We start from the raw sequence: 21391 nt of genomic DNA, 5'->3' as shown, positions 1-21391 counted from the left end.
CTATCCTGCTTGGGCTATCGTGTTGGCAAAGACGACGGACACCTGGGGGCCTGCTATGGCTCTGGATTCCGAAAAATTTTCAGGTCGCGTCAAATCCCAGCTGGCATCTGGTTCCAGAGTATCCTCATTTGGCCTCGCTTCTCCGCATTCTTCTGACATCATCATTCCTTCAAGGTTTTGTCCGTATCCCACATCGTTGCTTTCAAGCTTTTCCATTGGTTCCTAGACCGCTTCGGGGTTGCAGGATTACTTTTTGTCTAATTTCATGGATTACGTTGCCTTGGTATGGAGACTAAAGGTCGGCCTCAAGTAAGTTTATGTATGTACGTCTGTTTCTAAGGTTATGGAAACATCTGATTCCGTGTTCAATTGCATCTCTCTGGGTAAACTATATAGCCATTCAACTTAGTTCTCTCGCGCTCTTCTGCCCTCTCCCACCTTATCGATTCTCTGCCCAATCCTTCGCAGGAGACCATTGTGTCCCCATCTGGTATCATTCTAACCCCACGGGTTACGAGTTCAGCGCTCTCCATGCAAAGAGCTTCTTGTCTTTGGCTGCTCGTCTTCTACGGCACCTCCGGTTCTTCCCCCTTTTCCACGATAAGGGAATCTCACTTCTCTCAAAGGTGTACGACAAGTAGGCCGCAGTCAACATACCCTTGAATCATGTCACGGTAGCTGACCACAACGACAATTCGGAGGGATCTAAATCTTTCTGTTGCGGGTAGGATCACTATCATTGATCGCCCTAGCTTCTATGTTGACTTGAAACTCCCGTCACCCCCCAGCACAAGTCGCCCTCGCGACCTTACGGCAAGAATATATCAATGTTTTTCAGCCTCCTATTGGTTTTTTTGCAGGCACTTCTCCTGTTGTTGCACTCACTGGATGGACACTCGAACATTGAGGTCCCCAGATATCAGCTGTTTGCGGTGTCGACTTTTGGTGGGTGATAATTCCCAGGGGATATCGCCGTGCTTATTGGCGGCCGTGGAAGAGGATGGTGCAGCTTTTGCGTGATCTTGGTGGTGGTGGTGGTGGTGGGATTGACAGGATGGATTAGGTCAAGCTGAGGCAGGATGCTGAGGGCGATAGGGTTGTGCAAAGGATTTTGGACCATGATGATACAGTCATACCTATCTTGGGAGAGAAGTATTTGGAATCTACCCCTGCACCGACCAATGCGCTGTTGAACCATTATATCAGGGAAGCTGAAGCCCTGACTCAGTCAGAGGGGGAAGAAAAAGAGGGTGCTGTTGAAGAGCAGCTGGAGACAATGAAGGTGCTGGAGGAGATATTGGGGTTGATGTGTGGAAGGTCAGAGGACCAAGAAGAAGAGATGTATGAATTGCAAGAGCTGGCTCTGGAGGAACTGGGAGAGTTGTGGAGATGGCACAGAAGATGGATAATATGAGGCAGGAACAGGTGGAAAAGGTGGGGGAGGAAAGATAGGAGGTGATGGGGGATGTTGGAAATTTCCCAGGTGCCTGATAAGTAGTGTTCGAAAGTCCGGTTAGGTCCGGTTATTGGGTGCCCAGGGGCTCTAACCGAGACCGGGTTAGCCTTTGTCCCGAAACCTAAAATAACCTAACCGGACTGCAACTAACCGGTTACGGTCGGTTATTTGCAGCTACTAACCAGTTAGGACCGAAAAATAAAGAATCAGTTATAACAAGGCAAATATGCTCATATGTATCTTGATAGATATTATTTCTGCATATTCTAGCTTTAAAACGAGCCCAAGAACGCTAAAATCGGTGAAGAATTGACATATTTATGCAATTATCCTTGAAAGTCTACACATTTGAGTGATATTTTAGAGATTTGACTGTAACTTAGTCAAATTTTAAGCGTTTTCGACGTTCTCAAGTGCGTTTTGAAGGTGTATAATAGGGCTGGTTATAACCGGTTATTTAACAGTTAGTTAACCGCAAAATAACCGGTTATTCCATTTTCGAAATCAACTAACCCTAACCGCGGTTAGGTTAGTGTTGCAGTTAGGTCCGGTTATTTTCCGGTTATTTTCTGGTTAACTAACCTAACTTTCAAACACTACTGATAAGGCTCCGGCCTTGCAATGTTGATCGCCGACATAATCAGGCTGGATCCGACCCTTGCCAGCCCTTGTCATTTCATGGCAAGCCTGAGGAGATGATGCCAGGGAAATCCGGGGGCGATTGCCTTACAAGGCGACCATATGTCTGATGTAATGATTCCTTCCATGTTACAAGCCTGATGATCTCTGGTAAGGTGTGATAAGGCAAATCAGGTCTGATAAGATTAGTCCAACCTCGTGATATAGGCTCCAATTGCCTCTCCAGCCAACTCAAGGCTATGAACCAATTACTGGTGTTTTGTGTGTCTTATAAGGTTACCTGTATCCTTTTGATCATGTTCAGCTGAAAATGATACCAAATTCCATACAGAGAGTAAAGATATGGTGTTGTGAGGTAGGCTTAAATACTAGATATATGATGGGCCTTGGGAAGTTTCTTATATGCCTTTGTAGTGTAGTGCTACGTTACAACTACAAATTTGTAGTCTTCACGTGAGGATCGCACAAGCCCTGAGGTTTTTGGTTCAATCCTTACTTGTTGCTTTTTAACTTGCCATGTAACATTGTTAAGTCTACATCGTGACTAATTGTCATTTGGATAACCTTATCAGGTGATCTTATTAAGTTAACCCAAAACTTAATAAATTAACTGCAACATCGTAAACCATTATTAGGTTGGGGGTGCCTTGGGGGCCTAATAATCCTTATTAGGCACCAGGGAAATTTCCGACAGACCTCATGGATGAAGTTTCCGAGTCTAGCAAGACCTTGGTGAAGCTGTTTAAAGAAACAAAGAAATAGAGCAAGGCAAATGCATGAGTTGGTAAATTGTATACATAATGATAGTAAACTCCACAACATCCAAAGATTGGTATGACAATTTCAGTTCCACAAGACCTGGCTGCAAATTCAACAGTCAGTTGGTTATGTCAAAGGGGTAGGTATCAGTCCCATAGAACGACACCTCTTTAACATGATGCCAGGCATGCTCGCCTGGAGGGCTGTCATCTGGACCCACTTGAGAGGCAGTGGCTGACAAGGGTTTCAATTAAGTTGATGTGTTTAGAAATCAGGAAATGCACCTGTGCATATAAGACCTGCATGGCAACTGCAACCTTGATAGTCAAGCTCCACGTCCCAGTGATCAAGTCCTTGACATCCTTAAAAGTTAAGGCAGACACTACAAACACCTTCTCCTTAACCCAAGGAGATACCTAAACCAGCTCAACCCCTTCTTCAACACGAAGGTCATCATCAAACCAACGAGGTTTGGAACCAACCAACCAGCCCAGTGATGACCATGATCATCCCCTTCTTCTGTTCTTGGAAGAAACCCCCAGCCCTCTTCAATGCAGGTGCGGGATTGACACAAGTCACTCGCATGAGAATGAGTGAAGCGGCAGAAAGGAAGGTGTAGAGGATCTTGGCGGTAATGAAGGTGTACATAAAGAACAGGCCTCTGATGTGTGCAAAGTATACTACGGATACAGGTGCGTAACTTTTGTTGAGCGATGGCAGAGGAGCGCTGAGACTGGAGCTGAGAGGTACGTAAGCAGTGCAAGCACATTTTCAGCCATATGCTAGGAAAGAATAAGTAAGGTTTGGCGCCAAAGGATATTGAGATTGATAACCTTACCTGCCCAACTCCAATTTCGATGTTCTCCACAATATCCTTCCGCATGTGGTACAGATAGCTATTTCTGATTACAGCCATCTATACGAATCCATGGACTGGTAGTCCCATAGAGAAGTCAAGATGGCTTACATCAAGACCGGTAACATTCAAGTAGGTTTCGGGCTGCTGGAAATCAGTGCTAAGGATGGTGAGACCTTGATAGTGTTTGAAAGTCCGGTTCGGTCCGGTTTTTTGATGCCCAGGGGCGTTAACCGTAACCGTAACCGGTCTGCATTTTCCCCAGAAGTCAAAAGACCAGACCGGACCGCAAAAAGACCGCAGACCGCGGTTTTTTGCGGTCTATAGACCGGTTTCGGTCTGCATCGGTTTTAACTGGTTTATGACCGGTCTTTAGGCCAATATTTTTAAATTATTAATCGGTAAATTTATTAACATTTTTAATAGCTTCAAAACGAGCCCAAGAACGTTAAATTCCGTTAGGAATTGGTGCTTCTATAAAATAAGTCTGGTACATCTATTATTCCCCAAAGTAATTTACATTTTAATTCATATCTCTCTCGTTTTTTTACCAAATCATACGTTCTTGGGTGCGTTTTAAAGGGTATTTAAGGGGCTACAAAAGACCGGTCCAAACCGGTCAAAACCGGTTCACGTTAACCGGTCTTTTTGCGGTCTTTACATTTCAAAAATAAAAGACCGTAACCGCAGGTCCGGTCTTTTGCGGTCTTGGTCCGGTCTGGTTACGGTCTTTTTCCAGTCACGAGACCGGACTTCCAAACACTAGACCTTGATGCCAATAGGAAGAGGAATACACCTCACCCAAGGCTCAAGATATAAACAAACACACTCTGAAAGGATGATTGCCAAGCTGAAAATATCGTTTGCAAAAGTTGTTCCATACGGTCTGTTAGATTGATCATCAGAGCATCTTGGACAAGGGGGTGCGGGGATTAAAAATAAGGACCAGATGTCGAAATTAGACTTGGGCTGAACCAACCACCCAACGTAATCAGGCACACATCCATTTTGGGAAATATGATGTCATTCACATGCCACCTTTTTCCCAGCAGGCTGCAAAAACCCATTTTTTGAGCTCCCCTGAGCTTGAAATGAAGTTGGCCATAAAATTCACTATTGAAATTGAACTACTAAGCTGCCCACTAAATTAAAGTAAATCACTGTATGGGCCTGCTGTTTTCAGGCAGGAAGCTCCAAGTTTGCTGTTGTAGGGAAAGGTATTTCACAACATGTGATCTCAATTCCAAGTCCTACCAAGGGGGCCTTGGGATTTGAATGCCAGACCAAGGGTTGGGGTTGGGGGTGGGTCCTTGAGCTCTTAAAAGAATTTGCTACTCAGGCCAAAAACTGGCCAAATGGCCATCACTTTCACTCTCAGTTTCTCTTCAGCTATTCTAATGTGCTTTACACACATTCCTGACTCATAACTAATAAATTTTGAATTTCTTTCTTCAATTATGTCAAATAACACATGACTGGCTGAAGATCAAGGACTCTCATGCTTCTGGATTTTAACCAAATGAGAACTGAAATGCCTTTTCGCAACTTATATAGGCACACTGATATATTTTTGTGCTTCTCCCACCTCTTGTAAAGCAAAAATGCGATATGTCTTTTTTGAAGTTGCCTTTTTCGGTCTGACATACCCATTTTAGGAAGGAGGGGTGGGGGGGGTGGTCACGTCTCATGGCTTAAAAAGATTTACTGACTAGTGTTTAAAGGTCCGGTCCATAGGACCGAAAAAAACCGGTGGACCGAACTGAACCGGACCATGGACCGGTCTTTTTTCGCTTGCAGTTGCCCAAATTTGGGGTTGGTCCAGTTGCCGGTTGCCTCATTTCAAAAATCTTTTAAAACTGTTGAAAGACCGGTTTAAATCGGTTGCAACCGGTTAAACGGTCACATGCGTTACATAGCCTTGTAACCACGTTTTCTACCTTTAATTGGGTTTTTGGTTCATCAAAAACGGTTAAGAACTGAGAAAGATATAACCAAATCCATTTTGGCACAAATACTTGTTTGTGCAACTTGTACCAGAATGACTTTAATTCTAACTCACTCAAACTTTCATCATTTTGCTTGATTCAATTTTTGGATATTGACATTTTAACTATGAAAATATACTCACCATCTATCAATATATGGTATGCATCAAATAATTTACAGTTGCCACATTAAATTTTGCCTGAGTCTTTAGGAGATGTAATTTGGTTTCAGTCATAGCTAAGTCAAACCTTCATTAAATTTCTTAATAATTGGTGGAATGATGGGTATTTATATGTTTTACTATGATTTTATTTTTTAGAGTAATAATAATTGAGACAAATGGTTTATATTGGTATGACAAATTTTATGCAAAAAGACCGGTCTGAATCGGTTTGAACACGGTCCATGGACTGCAAAAGACCGGTCCTAGGTGGTCCGGTTTGGTTCCCTCAATATCTGGGTCAGTCCTGGACCGGTTGCGGTCCATGGTTGCGCATTTTTTGGGGCAAAAAACCGGACTGAACCGGACCTGCGAACACTATTACCAACCCCATGTAAATTTTAAGGTCCTTGGGCCCCCTTGAGTCCTACATTATCTTAGAGCTAGTTTTTGGCTTCTTTATATACAGATAGACCCAATATATTCAAGCTCATGCATTCTGGCAGTTATCTGAGCACTGTCCAAGCACTGTCGTTGTTTTGCACTGAAATTTTGGTATGTCAAAAAAGAAATTAGCAGCCTGGCAGCTGAACCAACCAACCAGCCCCTGATCCGGGATTTAAATCCCGATACCCCCTTGGTCTTGGAGGTTGGTAAGCTGAATTGGGTACCTTGGGACATGGCAGGAGGCCTTGATCATTTCCTCTGATGTGGCTTGGAAGGGGAGCTTGCGGTCAGTTGTACCAGCAGCTTCAAGATTAATGGCGGCTCATACATTACAGAGGTTAATGCAAACAGCTCACGTTGGGGCAGTAGGATGTTGGGTAGAGTATAACTGTGATCCGTTCTGCAGGGATTCTTCGGCATGGTTGAAAACTAAGAGATTTCAGCACTTCAGAACATTGATGTAAACATGGAGTGGTTATCTCACAGAAAATGATCGCATGTTTTGGGCTCCAGGTAGGCATCTCAATGAGAACGCACATGCACTCTAACATTATACCAACTGAAATGGCATCATCCACAGCGCCTGGGCTTGGCTGTCCAAATGGGAGTTAACAAGCACTGCGTGCTCCTTGCCCTCTAGCGTGCTGTCTGAGACGGCGAGGCCCAGCATCTCGAAACTTTGGGCAGTAATTCCTGGAGAATATTCCGTCAGTTCAAGACCAAGAACATGAAAATCGGACAGGAACTCACAGAATAAAGTGATTTTCTGTGTATAGACTTCTGCTCCCCAGAGGATTGAACGTTGTATGTGAGCGACAACACGTAACGTCTCGCAAATCTGGGTGACGATTCCTAGAGCAAATATGGTCAGTTAGAGGCCAAGAATGTGGAGATTGAGCACAAACTTACAGTGTAGCTTAATTTCCTAGGTGTGGACCCCACTTCACCACATCTTCAAATTCAAACTGTGAACGGTAAGGCCCAGCATCTCGCAACTTTGGGCAGTAATTTCTGAAGAAAATGCCATCAGTTCAAGATCAAGAACATAAAAATCGGACAGGAACTCACAGAATAACGTGATTTTCTGTGTATAGACTTCTGCCCCCCAGAGGATTGAACGTCGTATGTGAGCGACAACACGTAACGTCTCGCAGATCTGGGGGGACGATTCCTGGAGCAAATGCCGTCACCTGGAGGCCCGAAACATAAAAATCTAGTGGGAACTCACGAAACAGCTTGACGTTCTGTGTGTGGACTTCCACTCCCCATGTATTTGAATGCTCAATGAAAACGACCACGCCTTACGTCTCGAGCATTTGGGTAGTAGTTCCTGGAGTAAATGCTGTCAGTTAGAGGCCAAGAACATAGAAATATCACTGGAACTCACAGAGTAGTTTGGTTTCCTGAGTGTGGACCCCACTCCACCACATATTTGAATGCCAAACGTTAACGACAAGGCCCAGCATCTCGCAACTTCGGGCAGTGATTCCTGGAGAGAATGCGATCAGTTTGAGGCTGCAAACGTGAAAATGGAACCAGAACTCACAGAGTACTTCACTTGTCTGTGTGTGGACCTCTGTCCTCCAAAGACTTGAACGTCGGATGCGAGCGACGTCACCAAATGTTTCGAAAAAATTGGATTATGTTTCCTGGAGAAAATACTGTCAGTTAGAGGCAGAGAACATAAAAATCGGGCATGAAATCATGGAGTAACTTGTTTACCTGAGTGTCAACTTCTACCCCAGACATACTTGATTGTTGAATGTGAGTGGCAAGGCCCAGCATCTCGTAACTTCGGGGAACGATTCCTGGAGAATATGCCGTCAATTCAAAACCAAGAACATGAAAATCGGACAGGGACTGACAGACAAACTTGTTCTTTTCAGCGGACAGTTTTTTTACCCATCACAGAATTGAATGTCGAGTGTGAAGGGCCAAGCGCAGCAGGTAGCTACGTTGAGTGGTGATTTCTGTAGTAAATGCTGTCAGTCAGAGGTTGAGAACATGAAAATTGAGCAGAAACTTACATTTTTCGGGAATAGACTTATGTCTCGAGTATGAATGACAGGGCATAACAAGGTCATGGGCACCAATACTTGCTAGGAGGAGCCAGGGAGGAGCTGGGCTCCAGTGACTTGCATATGAAGCATGGTAGGAGTGGATAAAGGGAGGCCAAGATCGGTGGGTGGGTGCGCACTAGTATCAACGATTGTTTATGAAAAAGTCTGGGCAAGTGCCTGCACAACTTTTTGGACACTGCCCAGGTTTTTTATGAAATGAGAAATGTAGGGCAAGCATTATGAAATGTGTTTCATTCCCTCCCATAGTTGTTTCATTCCCTCCCATAGTTGTTTCGTATCTATTTCATTCCTTCCCTATACTTTTTCATAACTATTTCTTTTTTATCTGGCCATTTATTTCATTGCCCCTCAGTCACATTTTTTTCCTGTTTCTTTGTTGCCTAGCCATTCATTTCATTGCCTCCCCAGGGTCATTTCTTTTGTATTTCTTTGCCACCCCAGGATTATTTCTTTCCTACCCAGTCAGCAATTTCATTGCCTCCCCAGGGTTATTTCTTTTCTACCCAGTAATTTATTATTGTTGCCTAGCTATTTCATTTCATGTTTGCCTGGTGTTGGTTTCATTCTTTTATTTCATTCTTGCCAGGGCAATACTTAATTAATTAATTATGTGAAATAACAGGGTTTTAATTGTCAAATGAGTGCAACATTTGTTATGCTTGCTAGTAGAGGGTGTGGGCCCCATTTCTACATAACTTTCAATTTGAGACCATAATATGATAAGGGTGCAAAGGGATAAGCAAGGGAAAGACATTTTACAAGGCATCACATGTATTACATAATCAAGTCCCAGGAAGATATTTACAACTATGAAATGAAATAGCTAGGCAACAATAAGAAATTACTGGGTAGGAAAGAAAGAGGAAAGAAATAGTTCTGGGGAGGCAATGAAATTGCTCACTGGGTAGGAAAGAAATAAATGAAATGAATGGCCAGGTAGAAAAGAAATAGGTATGAGAAAGTATAGAGAAGGAATGAAATAGATATGAAACAACTATGGGAGGGAATGAAACACATTTCATAATGCTTGCCCTACATTTCTCATTTCATAAAAAACATGGGCAGTGTCCAAAAAGTTGTGCAGGCACTTGCCCAAACTTTATCATAAAAGTGGTAGGTACCACTCGGGTGCGCGATCAAGGCGTGCTGAACCCATTATGTAACACACAAAGCAAAGTAGGGATCTGGCGACTGTCTCTTGATGGGAAAATGACCGTCTTTTTCGAGGCTTGCAATGGTTTCGCAACACGTGGGAAAATATTTTGGCAGGGGAATTGGGTTGTGCTGCTTTCGAAAGACAGTCGTGCTTGGGAAAAAGACAGTTCTCGTTAGGGTCCTGGCTCGGTTTGGGAAACAGGGTGAACGACAGGGTTCATGTAGGGCTGCTCACCGTGTCCGTCTTAGACGGATAGACGGGTCCGTCAGACGGGCACCGTCACCGTACTGTCTGGGCCTGTCGCAAGTCTCCTGACGTACGGTAGACGTATGGGGAAAGGCCGTCTGTTTCCGTTGAGTGACAGGCATTAACGGGGTTGACGGGCGTCACTGCATATGCGGAGTTTGAAATGAGAATTGCACCAAGGCCGCTATCGCCTTCCAACCCCCACGTACCCCGTGAACTTTTTTTCTGAAACCGGCGATCTGTCCTTCAAATATTTCTTCATGTACGTGCAGCCCCTGTTGCTTTTTCAATTTTCGGATACTTAATTTATTATTATTATCTAATTATCACTAGTTGATCACTAGGAATGAAACCTTTCAGCAAAAGCACTCATCAAGACCGAAAGATCGATCTCATCGTGGACCGTAGTAGGTAGGTATTGAGTAAATTTCTGCTTTGTATGTACTTTGCAATCAGTACTCATCTGTTTATTACATTGTGCTACTAGTAGTTTCCATCCTGTGTGATGAAGTTCGCTAAGAGACGACACGCGCACAGACAAATGCCGCCCTAGTACGAGCTAGTACGCTGCTAGATAGTAACTTTTAATACCTTTGTAATATCATTTGTCAACGTCAATACAATTGACGTCCGTCTACATCTGTTGACGGCCGTTTTATATCAGTCCATCTCCGTTTGCTTCTGCTTGGGTGACCCAGACGGACGGACGGTTGCTGGTTGAACCGCCCCTGTCGACACCCGTTGATTAGACGACTGTGTCCGTCAGATGGACGGTGCGCAGCCCTAGGTTCATGTAGTAGATATTGAACGCCAAGAGAGCACCCCTACGATCGGCATGAGGCTGAAGCGTGGTGTGCATCCTTACAAGTACAAAGGTGCACCATTAGATTTCATAACACCCATTGACCAAAATACCCATACCACTTGTCTTCTTCAAGCTGAAAGTCTCCCGTCACAAGCTTGTTGCCCGTTTTCCTCTCCTCCTGCACAAGCTCAATCGTTACACATCAACAATGGCCCCAATGGTCTTGGATGTTGACCCTGCCATCATAGTCACGGCTCTCACTTGCAAAGCCCCAGATACTGCTCTGCAACCGATTAGGTGAGTTGTAAGGCCTGAGTTTCTCGTATTTCTGTCCCACACACCCAACATACCATGCAATATGATTTTGTTAAAAGACTTCTGGCTTCGCCCTTCCTGCCTCCCTCTCCTCCGCATCCTTCACTTTTGTTCCTCCAAACTTTGACTTTTGTCCCTTTCGGACGAGACTTTTGAGTTGCTGCTCGCATTCATGTCAGTTCCTGGTCAGTTCCAAGGGAACCCCGGAGATCGAACAACAGTCACCTTCCTTCCCTGTGCAGCCATCCTCCCGCCACTGACCACAGCCGTCTGCTGTGTAGTGGCTGTATGTGGACTGAGCGCTGTTTGCCTTCGTGCAAGGCTTTTTGTGTGTTTATGTGTTTTGTGTGTTATGTGCTTTGTGGGGGTACACGGCTATATATTTAGTGTGCTCTATTCTCGTCTGAATTCCCGGCGCTTTCTCCCTTCTGGGTCGCCGCCGCCTGGGGTCCTGCGGAGCCCTGGCCTCTTGGCGAGATCGCTCAGCCTCATCACAGATCGGTCACACTTCCAGACCGTCTCTTTCGTCGGTCGCAGCCTTACTTCTGTGGATGCAGAGTGAGCATTTTCCACTGGCCACCGTCAGATCAATTTCACCCAGCACAATATTAACTCTCAAACATTCAGAGCAGAAATGGCTCTCAGATCCTGGATTAAATCCCCCCTCTACCCAGGCTTCAATAAAGTTATGCAAATGATTGAAAAAAAGATGGACAATGATTTCTTTTTGTAACACTTTATGTCACCAAAATTGTTCTTTCAATACCTCTACATAAATATCAATTGTTCTCAAAGGCATTTCTCTGAAACTGAAAATAAATACTCTCAAGATGGCCAAGGCATGCTAATACACACCCCAAAACACACTCTGTGATCAAGGCTCAGTTACAGCAGCATTATATAAAGGGAAAGACCTCAGATTATGATGTATAAATAACTTTAGTTTTACTGTACTCAATCTAGATCATATATGAATGACTTTTGTTTTAATATGAATTCTTCTGAATTTTCGCTTCATAACACAATTTTTTTTTGTAAAGAACAGACAAGAAATGAACAAGATACACTCATTTATATAACTGAAGCTACGTCCTCAGCCACTCAGGCCGTTTTACCCACGGATATATCCGTAATGTGCCTTATCTGATCTGTGGGTGGGAAAATCCATGGATCGGGTATGGTTAATACCCGGGTGTATCCATGACAGTCCCTAATCCATCATATGCACAAAACAAACTTACAATAAAAGAAGGGATCAGATCCAAAAAATGATCAAATAAATATGATCTGAATTCATATTTAGAATACACTAAATCTTGGCCCAGGAAGTTCAGCAAATTCTAAATATGAATTTAGGTCATATTTATTCATTCATTTTTTAGATCTGATCCTTTTTTTTATTGTAAGTTTGTTTTATGCATATGATGGATGTACAATTCCATCACCAAACTTATAAATTGAGAGCAAACATGTCAGGGGAACACTGGTTTTGGTCTATTCCGTAGTTTTTAGTCCCTATGTTTACACATATGTGGCCCTTCATATTCGTCACTGCCTGAAGTGTTACATTGAGTGAAAGTAGCATAGTTGGAATCATGAGTAGAGTAGAGTAGAGTAGATGTATTCTGGAGCAGTCCCAATGAGGAACAACCGGCTTCCGACAGACAACTGTAGCGCATAAATACAATTGTGCTACAGATTATACCAGACTGTCACTGTTGCGATCAGCCAACTGACCAGTACTAACCCCACCCCTGACCACAATGGAAGGGCTCATGGCTAAAACCTACTTCAAGGGGTCACTGGCAGGTCCCCCCACTGACAACCAAAACTCACCATAACCCAGGAGGAGCACGACTGACCTTGACCATCTTATCTGCAACAGAAATGGTACACTACAGGCACAGGGCACACAGCAAACACATGCTGCACAACATGAAGGCTCTACGGAGAAAGGCCAGTGGGCTGCAACAACTCAGGATGAAGGTACACTTCAACTGCGTCAAAAATGCCGAGGACATCAAACACATATTTTGCAAGGATCCCAACAACTCTCTTTTCGCCAAGTAAAAAACGCAACAAGTCTGGAGAAGGAAGAGCTAAGACTGCAGTCCGGACTCCCAGCAGGACCCGCTGAGCATCTGAAAAAAAGACACCCCTTTTCTCTGTAAGTGCTGTAGTTGTGATGTAGTAGAGCATCACATGGCAGTCATCCTCAACTTCAGTGTGACAGAAACGACATAACCTCAGCTCCTGTGGAATGGCTCTTCGCCACAGAGAATCCCATTGAAGGCAATTCACGGCAAGGGTGTGGCACAAAGTCATGAGCTGTGTCAGCACTTTGCAGTGTCCAGGCATGACAACATTGAGATAATGCTGATAGCTCAACACATCTGACAACTTGACAGGACCAGTGGCGGTGACAAGATTCTTCAACAGAATGGTTTTTTCGGAGTCATTGATGTCTGCCTGTAGAGTACATGCACAGGACACCTTGACCTCTGCTATAAGCTCTTGAATTGAGTCAGGGTCGGCAAGGTGGACAGGCTTCAGGACAACAGGGACTTGAAGGTATGAGAGTACAAGGATGATGTCCCCAACCCAAGAAGGCTTTTTCTCTGCATGCAAGAGGCAAGCAAGTCAGGCAGGACACTCTCTGCTGCCATCCACTGATGAAACCTGCATAGAGGATAAGCACAGGAACTACTCACTCAGAAGCACTGCCTAACCTGCGATCAACAAGGAGTGTCATGAACTTCAGCAGGCAGCACTCCAAGGCAATTAGACGATAGTTGTCTGGCTCCAATGCTGAATGACCGGCTTTAGAATCCTGACCAGAAATGTCATTAGCCAGATTTGAGGCACATCACATTTCTCAACACAGATGTTGAAGAGGGACACGAGATCAGGGGTGGGGAAGTTGAGAATTCTGTCATAAGAGATGCCATCAATTCCCTTTGCACCATTCAGGGAGTGCTTGTGAACTCTACATTTTGCCCAGTCAACATCTTCATCCACAAAAGGATGAGAGAAGTAACGATCTGGCATAGTATCTATGGTACAGGGCAGAATCACATTTGAAGTGAGATGGTGCAGAGCATAAAGGCACACATCAAAAGAGGATGGGAGGACAGCGGGTGGATTCATATGGAACTCAAAAGCAGACCTCAGAGACTCCAGCAGAAAGGGGAGAGAACAGAGCTTGTCATCTGTCCAACCACACACCAACTTCCAGAAGTTGCTGGCTGAGTCACACAACATCAACTTATGCATGTTCAGCCACATTTTCTTTCTTGCCCCTGCACGACCATGGTGAGATGCAGAGTTGGCATCAACATCCAGAGGAGGGTACAGAGGAAGACCCTCATGAGCAGGGGACAGGGCAAGGGGTGACAACTAGTGTTTGGAAGTCTGGTCTTGTGACTGGAAAAAGACCATAACCAGACCAGACCAAGACCACAAAAGACCGGACCTGCGGTTTGGTCTTTTTATTTTTGAGATGTAAAGACCACAAAAAAACTGGTTAACGTGAACTGGTCTTTTGTAGCCCCTTAAATACCCTTTAAAATGCACCCAAGAACGTACGATTTGGTCAAAAAATAAGAGAGATATGAATTAAAATGTAAATTACTTTTGGGAATAATAGATGTACCAGACTTATTTTATAGAAGCACCAATTGGGAAAAGGCAGACCGGTTACAGTTACGGTTAATGCCCCTGGGCATCAAAAAACCGGACCAAACCAGACTTTCAAACACTAGTGACAACGTGGTGGACACTTTGGGCCACTGGATACAGCCAGTGGTAAAGTGGAGAGGGAAGGGGGGCAGAAAACGTGTGTGGTATCATCCTGAACAGCTTTCCTGGCTAACTGAACTGCAGACCTCCAGTGGGTGTTGCTTTCTTTCCTATCAGGGACACAGAAAATGGTGTCAGCAGCCCTGTTTTGGAGCAGTGCAGTAGCCACCTTCAAGATATCTGCATGCTCACAAGCCCACCTCTGCAAGGCATGCTTTCCAGCCCAGAAACAGTAGGTGCATATAGCATATTCTGAGGAGGTGTAAAGAATTAAGGGACAATGTGGCCTGGAATGGAGCAGGACTGTGGAGACAGCTGCAAGAGTGGCACCATTGAGGGTGGAATGCATTTGGAAGAAGACATGGCAAGACTTGCCCCAATAGAGCCCCATTCCAGAGACGTCTCCAGCCTGTGACACAGCAACATAAACGGGGGTTGGACTCGCAGTAAAGTAAACAGGGCCATAAAGGGCACATGCAGTGTCCTCTGCAGTTATATTTGTGGCTAAAACTCTAGTGAGGGACATTGAGTCGAGCAGAGACAACAAGGGACGAGGACAGCTGGGCTGCAGCCCCAGGCTGTGACGAACGTCAACGACAATGGTAAGAGACAACTGGGCATGGTCGCTATCATGACCAAGATGCAGGACATGAAAGTCCAACAGCTGGGAAAGAAGCACCAGAGAGACAATGGCATAATCAACAACATGATAAAAATGTTGAAATGCTCAGGTCGTTGTGAGCATTCGGGTTGAAAGGGGCCCCTCACAAACACGTGAGGTCTTCATATTGTAATTAGCTACCTAAATATATAGTCTAATTTGAAATAATTATCATCACATGAAGCACAAAATGATCAACAGAATGATGGAGGAATAACTACAGAGCAACACATCATTGTTTCCACAAATGTGATGTGCTTGGAATTCCAACAAAAAATGAACCTAGGTCATGGTTGCCTGAATGGAAATAGTGACTATCCTGTAGGAACCCAACCACATCTCCCAGAAAACCCCCCTAAGTCCAAGAATTCTCAAAATTGAAGGGCAGAGAAGATATCATAAGACAAGATTGGTAAAAGAAGATCAATTATGAATATTGTTACATGTCAATTTATTTCAAACTCCGCTGAGGCTGCCAACAATAGATCAATTACCTAATCATGGCACCATGGCATTCCTAAAATGGTAGGAACCCAAAAAATCCATGCAAGGGAACCAATAATTTCCGCGCACATATAAGAGTTTATGCGGCACTTGATAATATTTACGGGCACCACATAAACCTGTCAATAAGTTTTGGCACACATAGTTAAAGTTTCCGCGCAACCAAATATAATTTTGCGCACACCTATCAACTTTTCCATGCACAATCAACATTTGCGTGCACTGAACTTAATCCTGCGCAAGTATACTAATGATTCCGCGCAGTGACATTACTTTTGTGCAACACCACACATAGTTTTGCGCACAATGTATATTTTTGCGCGCTGACACATGAAGTCTGGGAATACTTACCCAAACAGACCGCCATATTATGGAGCTCAAAATAATTGTCCCCCCCATGGAATACAAATAATTTCGCCCCTTGTGGAGCTCAAGATAATTGCACCCCCTGTAGAGCTCAGAATAATTGCGCCCCCATAGAGCAGAAGTAATTGCACCCTGGAGCACAAATAATTGCACCCTGGAGCGCAAAAAAATTGCACCCCCCATGGAGCACAAAAGAATTGTGTCCCTCATGGAGCTTGAAATAATTGCACCTCTAGAGCGCAAAAGTAATTGCGCCCTGGAGCACAAATAATTGCGCCCTGGAGTGCAAAAGAATTGCGCCCCCTGTGGAGTGCAAAAGAATTGTGCCTCTCATGGAGCTTGAAATAATTGCACCTCTAGAGCGCAAAAAGAATTGCGCCCCCATAGAGCGCAAGTAATTGCGTCCTGGAGCACAAATAATTGTACCCTGGAGTGCAAAAGAATTGCGCCCCCCGTGGAGCGCAAAAGAATTGTGCCTCTCATGGAGCTTGAAATAATTGCACCTCTAGAGTGCAAAAGAATTGTGCCTCTTGTGGAGCACAAAATAGTTGCACAGGTTGGGACTTGCCAATGAGACCAATGGACACAGTGCATGGGTGCCATAAACCTCTCTGCCAAAGTGGGCTGACCCATTGTATGAGGGGCTTTTTTTCATGCCGCCCATCCATGGCGAAAAATTCACCTGTTGTTGCCTGCAGGCGCAACAACGAGGCTGCTGTCAGCACATTTAAATACTTACTTCACATACAACAGGTTAATAATCAGCCAGGATTTCAATACTTGATCAAAGGCATCTCCTCGGAGTCGGACTTGAAACTCAAGGGACGTTTCCGAATGCTCTTTGCCGTTTATTTCCTGAGGCTGGTTCCTACTTACCCACTATGTTTTCTCTTTACTTATTCTTTTTCAAGTCATCTTATGTTTTTATTTCTTCTGGTTCAGTTGTCGGCACAAGTCATTATACACTAAATGAACAATAGGCAAAAAAGGAACCAACTACAATTGGTGGAGCCAAGTGGAAGGGCTGTTGCGGCAGTAAAGTGAGCTCACGGACTGGTGTGAATCAATGTATTCGCAAACCCAGTCAAAGCCTGTCAGAGCCTGCTGGAAAGTCAGCAGCGGCTCGCTCGCTGGCACTCTGCTAAACCAAAGAAGCGTCAGGCGAGGCGAGCAGGACGCAGTCCAGCAAATTTCGCAAGTATGAACTTGCGGAATGTAGACAGGTCCTCCCACCAGAGGACTAGGGGGTGCCAAGACAAGACCAGTAAGGCCCAATAGACTGGGTACAGGTGAGGAAGGTGCACACGGGCCTAGGAGAAGTCGGGGAGGCCAAACAGACAAGTGACAAAGGTGCATGCAAAAGCTTCAAAACGGAGTGGGAGGTGAGAAAGATGGAGAAGCCAAGGCACAGCAGAGGCAGATTGTTTTCCCCCAGGCGGCGAGGAGACAGAAAACGAGAGGAACACAGGCGAAGTGGTGCCCATGTCAACAGCAGAGACCGAGATACAGAGGTCCTTGAGCCGGTATTTGTAAGGGTGCATTCTGAGTTTCGCAGACAACATGTTGAAAGAGGGAGAGTGACTGAACTTGAACCAAGCAAGCATAATTTCACTACAAGACTCTGAAGAAGACTTCTAAGAGAGTAGACAGATAAAAAACACACCAATTAAAGGCTTCAAGACTTGCAAGGAGAGGAGCAGCAGCCATCAACTTGCTGCTGGGAGGTGAAGAAGACAGTGTCCACACCCTCCAGGTCATAAGGTAAGACCAGAATAATGCAAGCGGTGTGCGGCAGACCATCCAACCAAAAACCAGCAGTAGCAACACGCCTTGGTGCTGCCCTCAGAGAGAGCTCTGGAGAAAGACAAATGCAGTGTTGCAACGCTGGTATGAATCATGTGACTTCGAATTCTGATTCACGCGACAATTCTCATCATTGTAGAGGGACCCGCCATAGAAAGAACAGAGAATGGTGTTTAATTAGGTGCAATACAAAGCATATGTATCGACAATTGAACCAGAAAAGGTTGAAACATAAGGTGAGAACATAAAAGGCAAAAAACACAAGTAAAGAGAAAACATAGAATGTACAGTGTACTTGGACAAACAGTTGGAACCAGAACCAGCAAAGAGCATTGGGTCCCTTGAGTTTGAAGTCTAATTCCAAGGACATGCCTTTGATCAAATACTGAAATCCTGGCTGATACGCAAGGCGCACCGTATGTGTGGTCCCCCACAGTGGTACTAACGAGGCAGCACTCTGGTTAACTGCCTGAAAGAACAATGGGCGCAACAATGGGATCCATGCAATTGGGTGCAACCCATGGGCGCCAGAGGCAAAGTGGGCCAATCCGTCCTCTATGGGGCTCTGTTTGTGCGGCCCACCCATGTTGCATGGCCTATTTTAGAGTCTCGGCCCAGTCATTCTCAAGGCCAAATTCTTGACAGCTCGGCCAAGTCCACTGGCCTGCTGTTGATGGGTGCCTGTCACACACCGCTGGCCCATCAGTCTCAGTAAAAAGCAAAGTTGTGCATAGTCATCAGGTGGTCGATAGCTAGTCACTATTTGTCAGATGTTGGTCATGCCTATGTCAACTGATCCTAATCGGTCATGATTCATCTTTTCCAAGTGATGTTATTGTCAGAAAATAGTCATTACTTTGTCTTGTCTCCATGCTAATTATGGAACTTTGTTGAAGTCTTCAGATTAGAATTTTCAAATGTTGAAGTTGGAGCGCCTGGCCCTCACGTTGAGTCAAGAGAAACAACGCAATCAAACAATCACATGATCATGGTTCAAAACTGTAGAAGGCAATTCTCAACTGTTCTTCATTCCACCACCATGACCACCATGACTTCTCTCCCGACATGCCTCCTCTCAGCACATCTGTTTTCACTCAGTCTCCTCTCTTGCCACATCTCTTCCCTTGCCCATCTCTTCCCTCACTTGTCTCTTCCCTCACCCATCTCTCTCTTGCCCATCCCTTCCCTTGTCTGTCTCTCCCTCACCTGTCTCTCCCTCACCCATCTCTCCCTCACCCATCTCTCCCTCACCTGTCTCTCCCATCTCTTCCCTCGCTTGCCTGTCTCTTCTCGTTCTCCCTCGCTCATCTTTTCCCTTGCCTGTCTCTTCCCTTGCCCATCTCTTCCCACACTCATCTCATCTCTCTCTTGCCCGTCCCAAAGGTATTTGGTAGTAACAGTCATCTCTAAGTCGAGCCTTTCCATTTTGTTGTCAAGTAGCTGTCAGGTGTTCTAGGTAGATAGGCTCACAGAGTAAATATGTTGTATATTAGCATGTTACTACAGATTTTCAAATGACATTCTTCTTGCGTCTTCATTATCATTTATAAGTATACAAGGAATAAAAGTAAAAGAATCCATCTGGAATATGGTATCAATTCCTCCAAATGTCCATGACTGATGTTTGACTATAGTTTGACCTCACCTCCAGGTTGCATGTCAACTTAATGGCAGGCACATGACCTCAATATGACTATTAAGTGGGTGAACAGTTTTTAAAACGTCAATAAGTTGATAAATTCATTTTTGGTGACTATCCTCCGACTTTTTGAGACAAATTCGGGACCATCTGTTGACTTTGCTATTTACTGAGGTTCAACGTTCAGGTCGTGATCGGCAAAGTTAGCGCCCGATTTTCCACGAAAGGGTTGTTTTATTTATAAATCACCTCCTCGTGCACGGACGAACGTGAATATGTATCCCTCAACGACCTTGATCGCCTCGAATTTTTCTTTGATGGAACGGTGGAGTGTCGACTCGCCTCGGCTGATTCACAGAGAAACACGCTGTTTGGTTATGTTGGGCAAAGACTTCAGGAGTAGATCAAGGGGGCCCCGGGAATTTATAAATTACCCGGGGTCAGTTTTTTTTTTTAAGGGTTTGAGTACCTCCCCCCCCCCATCTTCAAACATGTTATTCCAAGAAAAACATAGTAATTTTCGCCCATTTCTACAAGTGGGTCGACAATTTTCTCTTGGATACCTTGTCCTATCCGGTCTGCTAACGACATTGTTCAGGAGCAGCTCACAATGAGGTCTGCAGGCGTCGAAAATGAGCTCGCCGGTGCAATTGGTTGAGGTGAGCTACGTCGATTGGACATGCTTGCATTAAGTATGGCTGTCTCAGTAACGCTAGGTTTGCTTCGCTATGCTCAGCGCAGGGAACGGACATGGTAACTTTGCTCGCAGAGAACATTTCTTTGGTAGAATCTAACAAATTTCTGGAAACAATCAGCGACGTGCATGTTGTTAATTGCATCAATGACGACTTACAGCTGATTGTGAAACGTTAGAGCAGCTCGATTCCCGTTCCAGCCCAACGTGTGTTTGTTTGTGGCGGACACCAAAGCCAAATAAATCGGATCGATAGGGCTTTTCGAACATTTGACGGGATGTGGTAGCAAGCATTTTATTGACAGGTTATGCAATGTGTCTTTGGTGACCATTCCGCACCATTATTATTCGAGGAGAGGGGGAGGTGAGGCTATGTAAATAAGACTGGGAAAAGTTGAAGCAAAAGCTTGGCAAAAGCAGGTGCTGATGTCTGGCCATCAGCAAACAAACAGATGGTTGGGCAGCTTGGGCTGGAATGGGAAGCGAGCTGCTCTAACGTTTCGCAATCAGCTGTAATTGAACATCAGACTACTGACCTTCCTTTCGCCATGGTTGCCGTTTATAAGCCGTATGAATAAAGATGAACCAAAAACAAACAAAAAAGACCCATTCTTCACCCAAACAGTGCTTCGAATGTCTTCAATTAACTGTCTAAGACGTCTAAAGCTTGTGGATGTGTTGCGCTGTTGCTAGGTGCCGTTAAAAATAGATTTTAGAAGGATTACTACTAAATTTTTTTAAGCACTCTGAGAGAGCCCCCCCCCCCTCTACCTCGGGTCACGGCTTCAATTCCCGGTACCCCCTTGGAGTAGATACGCATTGTTTGTACATCATCAGGACATCATCATCATCCACCATGATCGTGTATTCGCGTTCGTGCTTTCCGCCAACGGGTGCGACTGGCGTTTTTCCCTCATGGCGCTTTGGTTGCCCTTGAGACGTCGTCGAAACCCGGAACGAGCGAGGCACCAAGGTAAACGCAACGCATATACTTATTCCTCAGAAAAGCGATTGGTAGTA

At 44.8% G+C, this 21391-nt stretch overlaps 8 protein-coding genes across 8 annotated transcripts; 3 read left to right on the top strand and 5 right to left on the bottom strand.

Moving 5' to 3' along the window:
- Window positions 1-827: 827 nt before the first annotated feature.
- Window positions 828-1414, top strand: LACBIDRAFT_334012 (uncharacterized protein; the record flags this gene model as incomplete). The annotated part of the gene is made up of 2 exons (XM_001888758.1): window positions 828-945; window positions 1131-1414. The coding sequence occupies 2 exons, from the start codon at window positions 828-830 to the stop codon at window positions 1412-1414; spliced, it is 402 nt and encodes a 133-aa protein (XP_001888793.1).
- A 1822-nt stretch (window positions 1415-3236) lies between these two features.
- On the bottom strand, window positions 3237-3623 carry LACBIDRAFT_313215 (uncharacterized protein; the record flags this gene model as incomplete). The annotated part of the gene is made up of 1 exon (XM_001888712.1): window positions 3237-3623. The coding sequence occupies one exon, from the start codon at window positions 3621-3623 to the stop codon at window positions 3237-3239; it is 387 nt and encodes a 128-aa protein (XP_001888747.1).
- Window positions 3624-3812: 189 nt separating this feature from the next.
- On the top strand, window positions 3813-4037 carry LACBIDRAFT_313214 (uncharacterized protein; the record flags this gene model as incomplete). The annotated part of the gene is made up of 1 exon (XM_001888757.1): window positions 3813-4037. The coding sequence occupies one exon, from the start codon at window positions 3813-3815 to the stop codon at window positions 4035-4037; it is 225 nt and encodes a 74-aa protein (XP_001888792.1).
- Window positions 4038-6475: 2438 nt separating this feature from the next.
- On the bottom strand, window positions 6476-8387 carry LACBIDRAFT_334011 (uncharacterized protein; the record flags this gene model as incomplete). Its single annotated transcript, XM_001888711.1, has 12 exons — window positions 6476-6527; window positions 6660-6732; window positions 6788-6896; window positions 7054-7155; window positions 7251-7314; window positions 7372-7493; window positions 7532-7547; window positions 7609-7645; window positions 7691-7792; window positions 8055-8111; window positions 8206-8254; window positions 8331-8387. The coding sequence occupies 12 exons, from the start codon at window positions 8385-8387 to the stop codon at window positions 6476-6478; spliced, it is 840 nt and encodes a 279-aa protein (XP_001888746.1).
- Window positions 8388-10799: 2412 nt separating this feature from the next.
- On the top strand, window positions 10800-11563 carry LACBIDRAFT_334010 (uncharacterized protein; the record flags this gene model as incomplete). Its single annotated transcript, XM_001888756.1, has 4 exons — window positions 10800-10888; window positions 11188-11251; window positions 11294-11464; window positions 11534-11563. 4 exons carry the CDS (start codon window positions 10800-10802, stop codon window positions 11561-11563), a joined length of 354 nt encoding a protein of 117 aa, XP_001888791.1.
- A 793-nt stretch (window positions 11564-12356) lies between these two features.
- LACBIDRAFT_334009 (uncharacterized protein) lies at window positions 12357-14191 on the bottom strand (the record flags this gene model as incomplete). Its single annotated transcript, XM_001888710.1, has 7 exons — window positions 12357-12400; window positions 12432-12574; window positions 12743-12801; window positions 12899-13524; window positions 13560-13585; window positions 13618-13736; window positions 14132-14191. The coding sequence occupies 7 exons, from the start codon at window positions 14189-14191 to the stop codon at window positions 12357-12359; spliced, it is 1077 nt and encodes a 358-aa protein (XP_001888745.1).
- A 2982-nt stretch (window positions 14192-17173) lies between these two features.
- LACBIDRAFT_334008 (uncharacterized protein) lies at window positions 17174-17993 on the bottom strand (the record flags this gene model as incomplete). Its single annotated transcript, XM_001888709.1, has 4 exons — window positions 17174-17200; window positions 17286-17545; window positions 17575-17846; window positions 17899-17993. The coding sequence occupies 4 exons, from the start codon at window positions 17991-17993 to the stop codon at window positions 17174-17176; spliced, it is 654 nt and encodes a 217-aa protein (XP_001888744.1).
- Window positions 17994-19915: 1922 nt separating this feature from the next.
- On the bottom strand, window positions 19916-20665 carry LACBIDRAFT_334007 (uncharacterized protein; the record flags this gene model as incomplete). The annotated part of the gene is made up of 4 exons (XM_001888708.1): window positions 19916-20024; window positions 20147-20255; window positions 20287-20341; window positions 20531-20665. The coding sequence occupies 4 exons, from the start codon at window positions 20663-20665 to the stop codon at window positions 19916-19918; spliced, it is 408 nt and encodes a 135-aa protein (XP_001888743.1).
- Between the last annotated feature and the right edge of the window lie 726 nt (window positions 20666-21391).

Source organism: Laccaria bicolor, genomic scaffold (assembly GCF_000143565.1).
Source record: "Laccaria bicolor S238N-H82 LACBIscaffold_58 genomic scaffold, whole genome shotgun sequence".
Taxonomy (NCBI): Eukaryota; Fungi; Basidiomycota; class Agaricomycetes; order Agaricales; family Hydnangiaceae; genus Laccaria; species Laccaria bicolor.
Note: the sequence above shows the minus strand (reverse complement) of the source record. Positions and strands in the feature narration are given on the sequence as shown.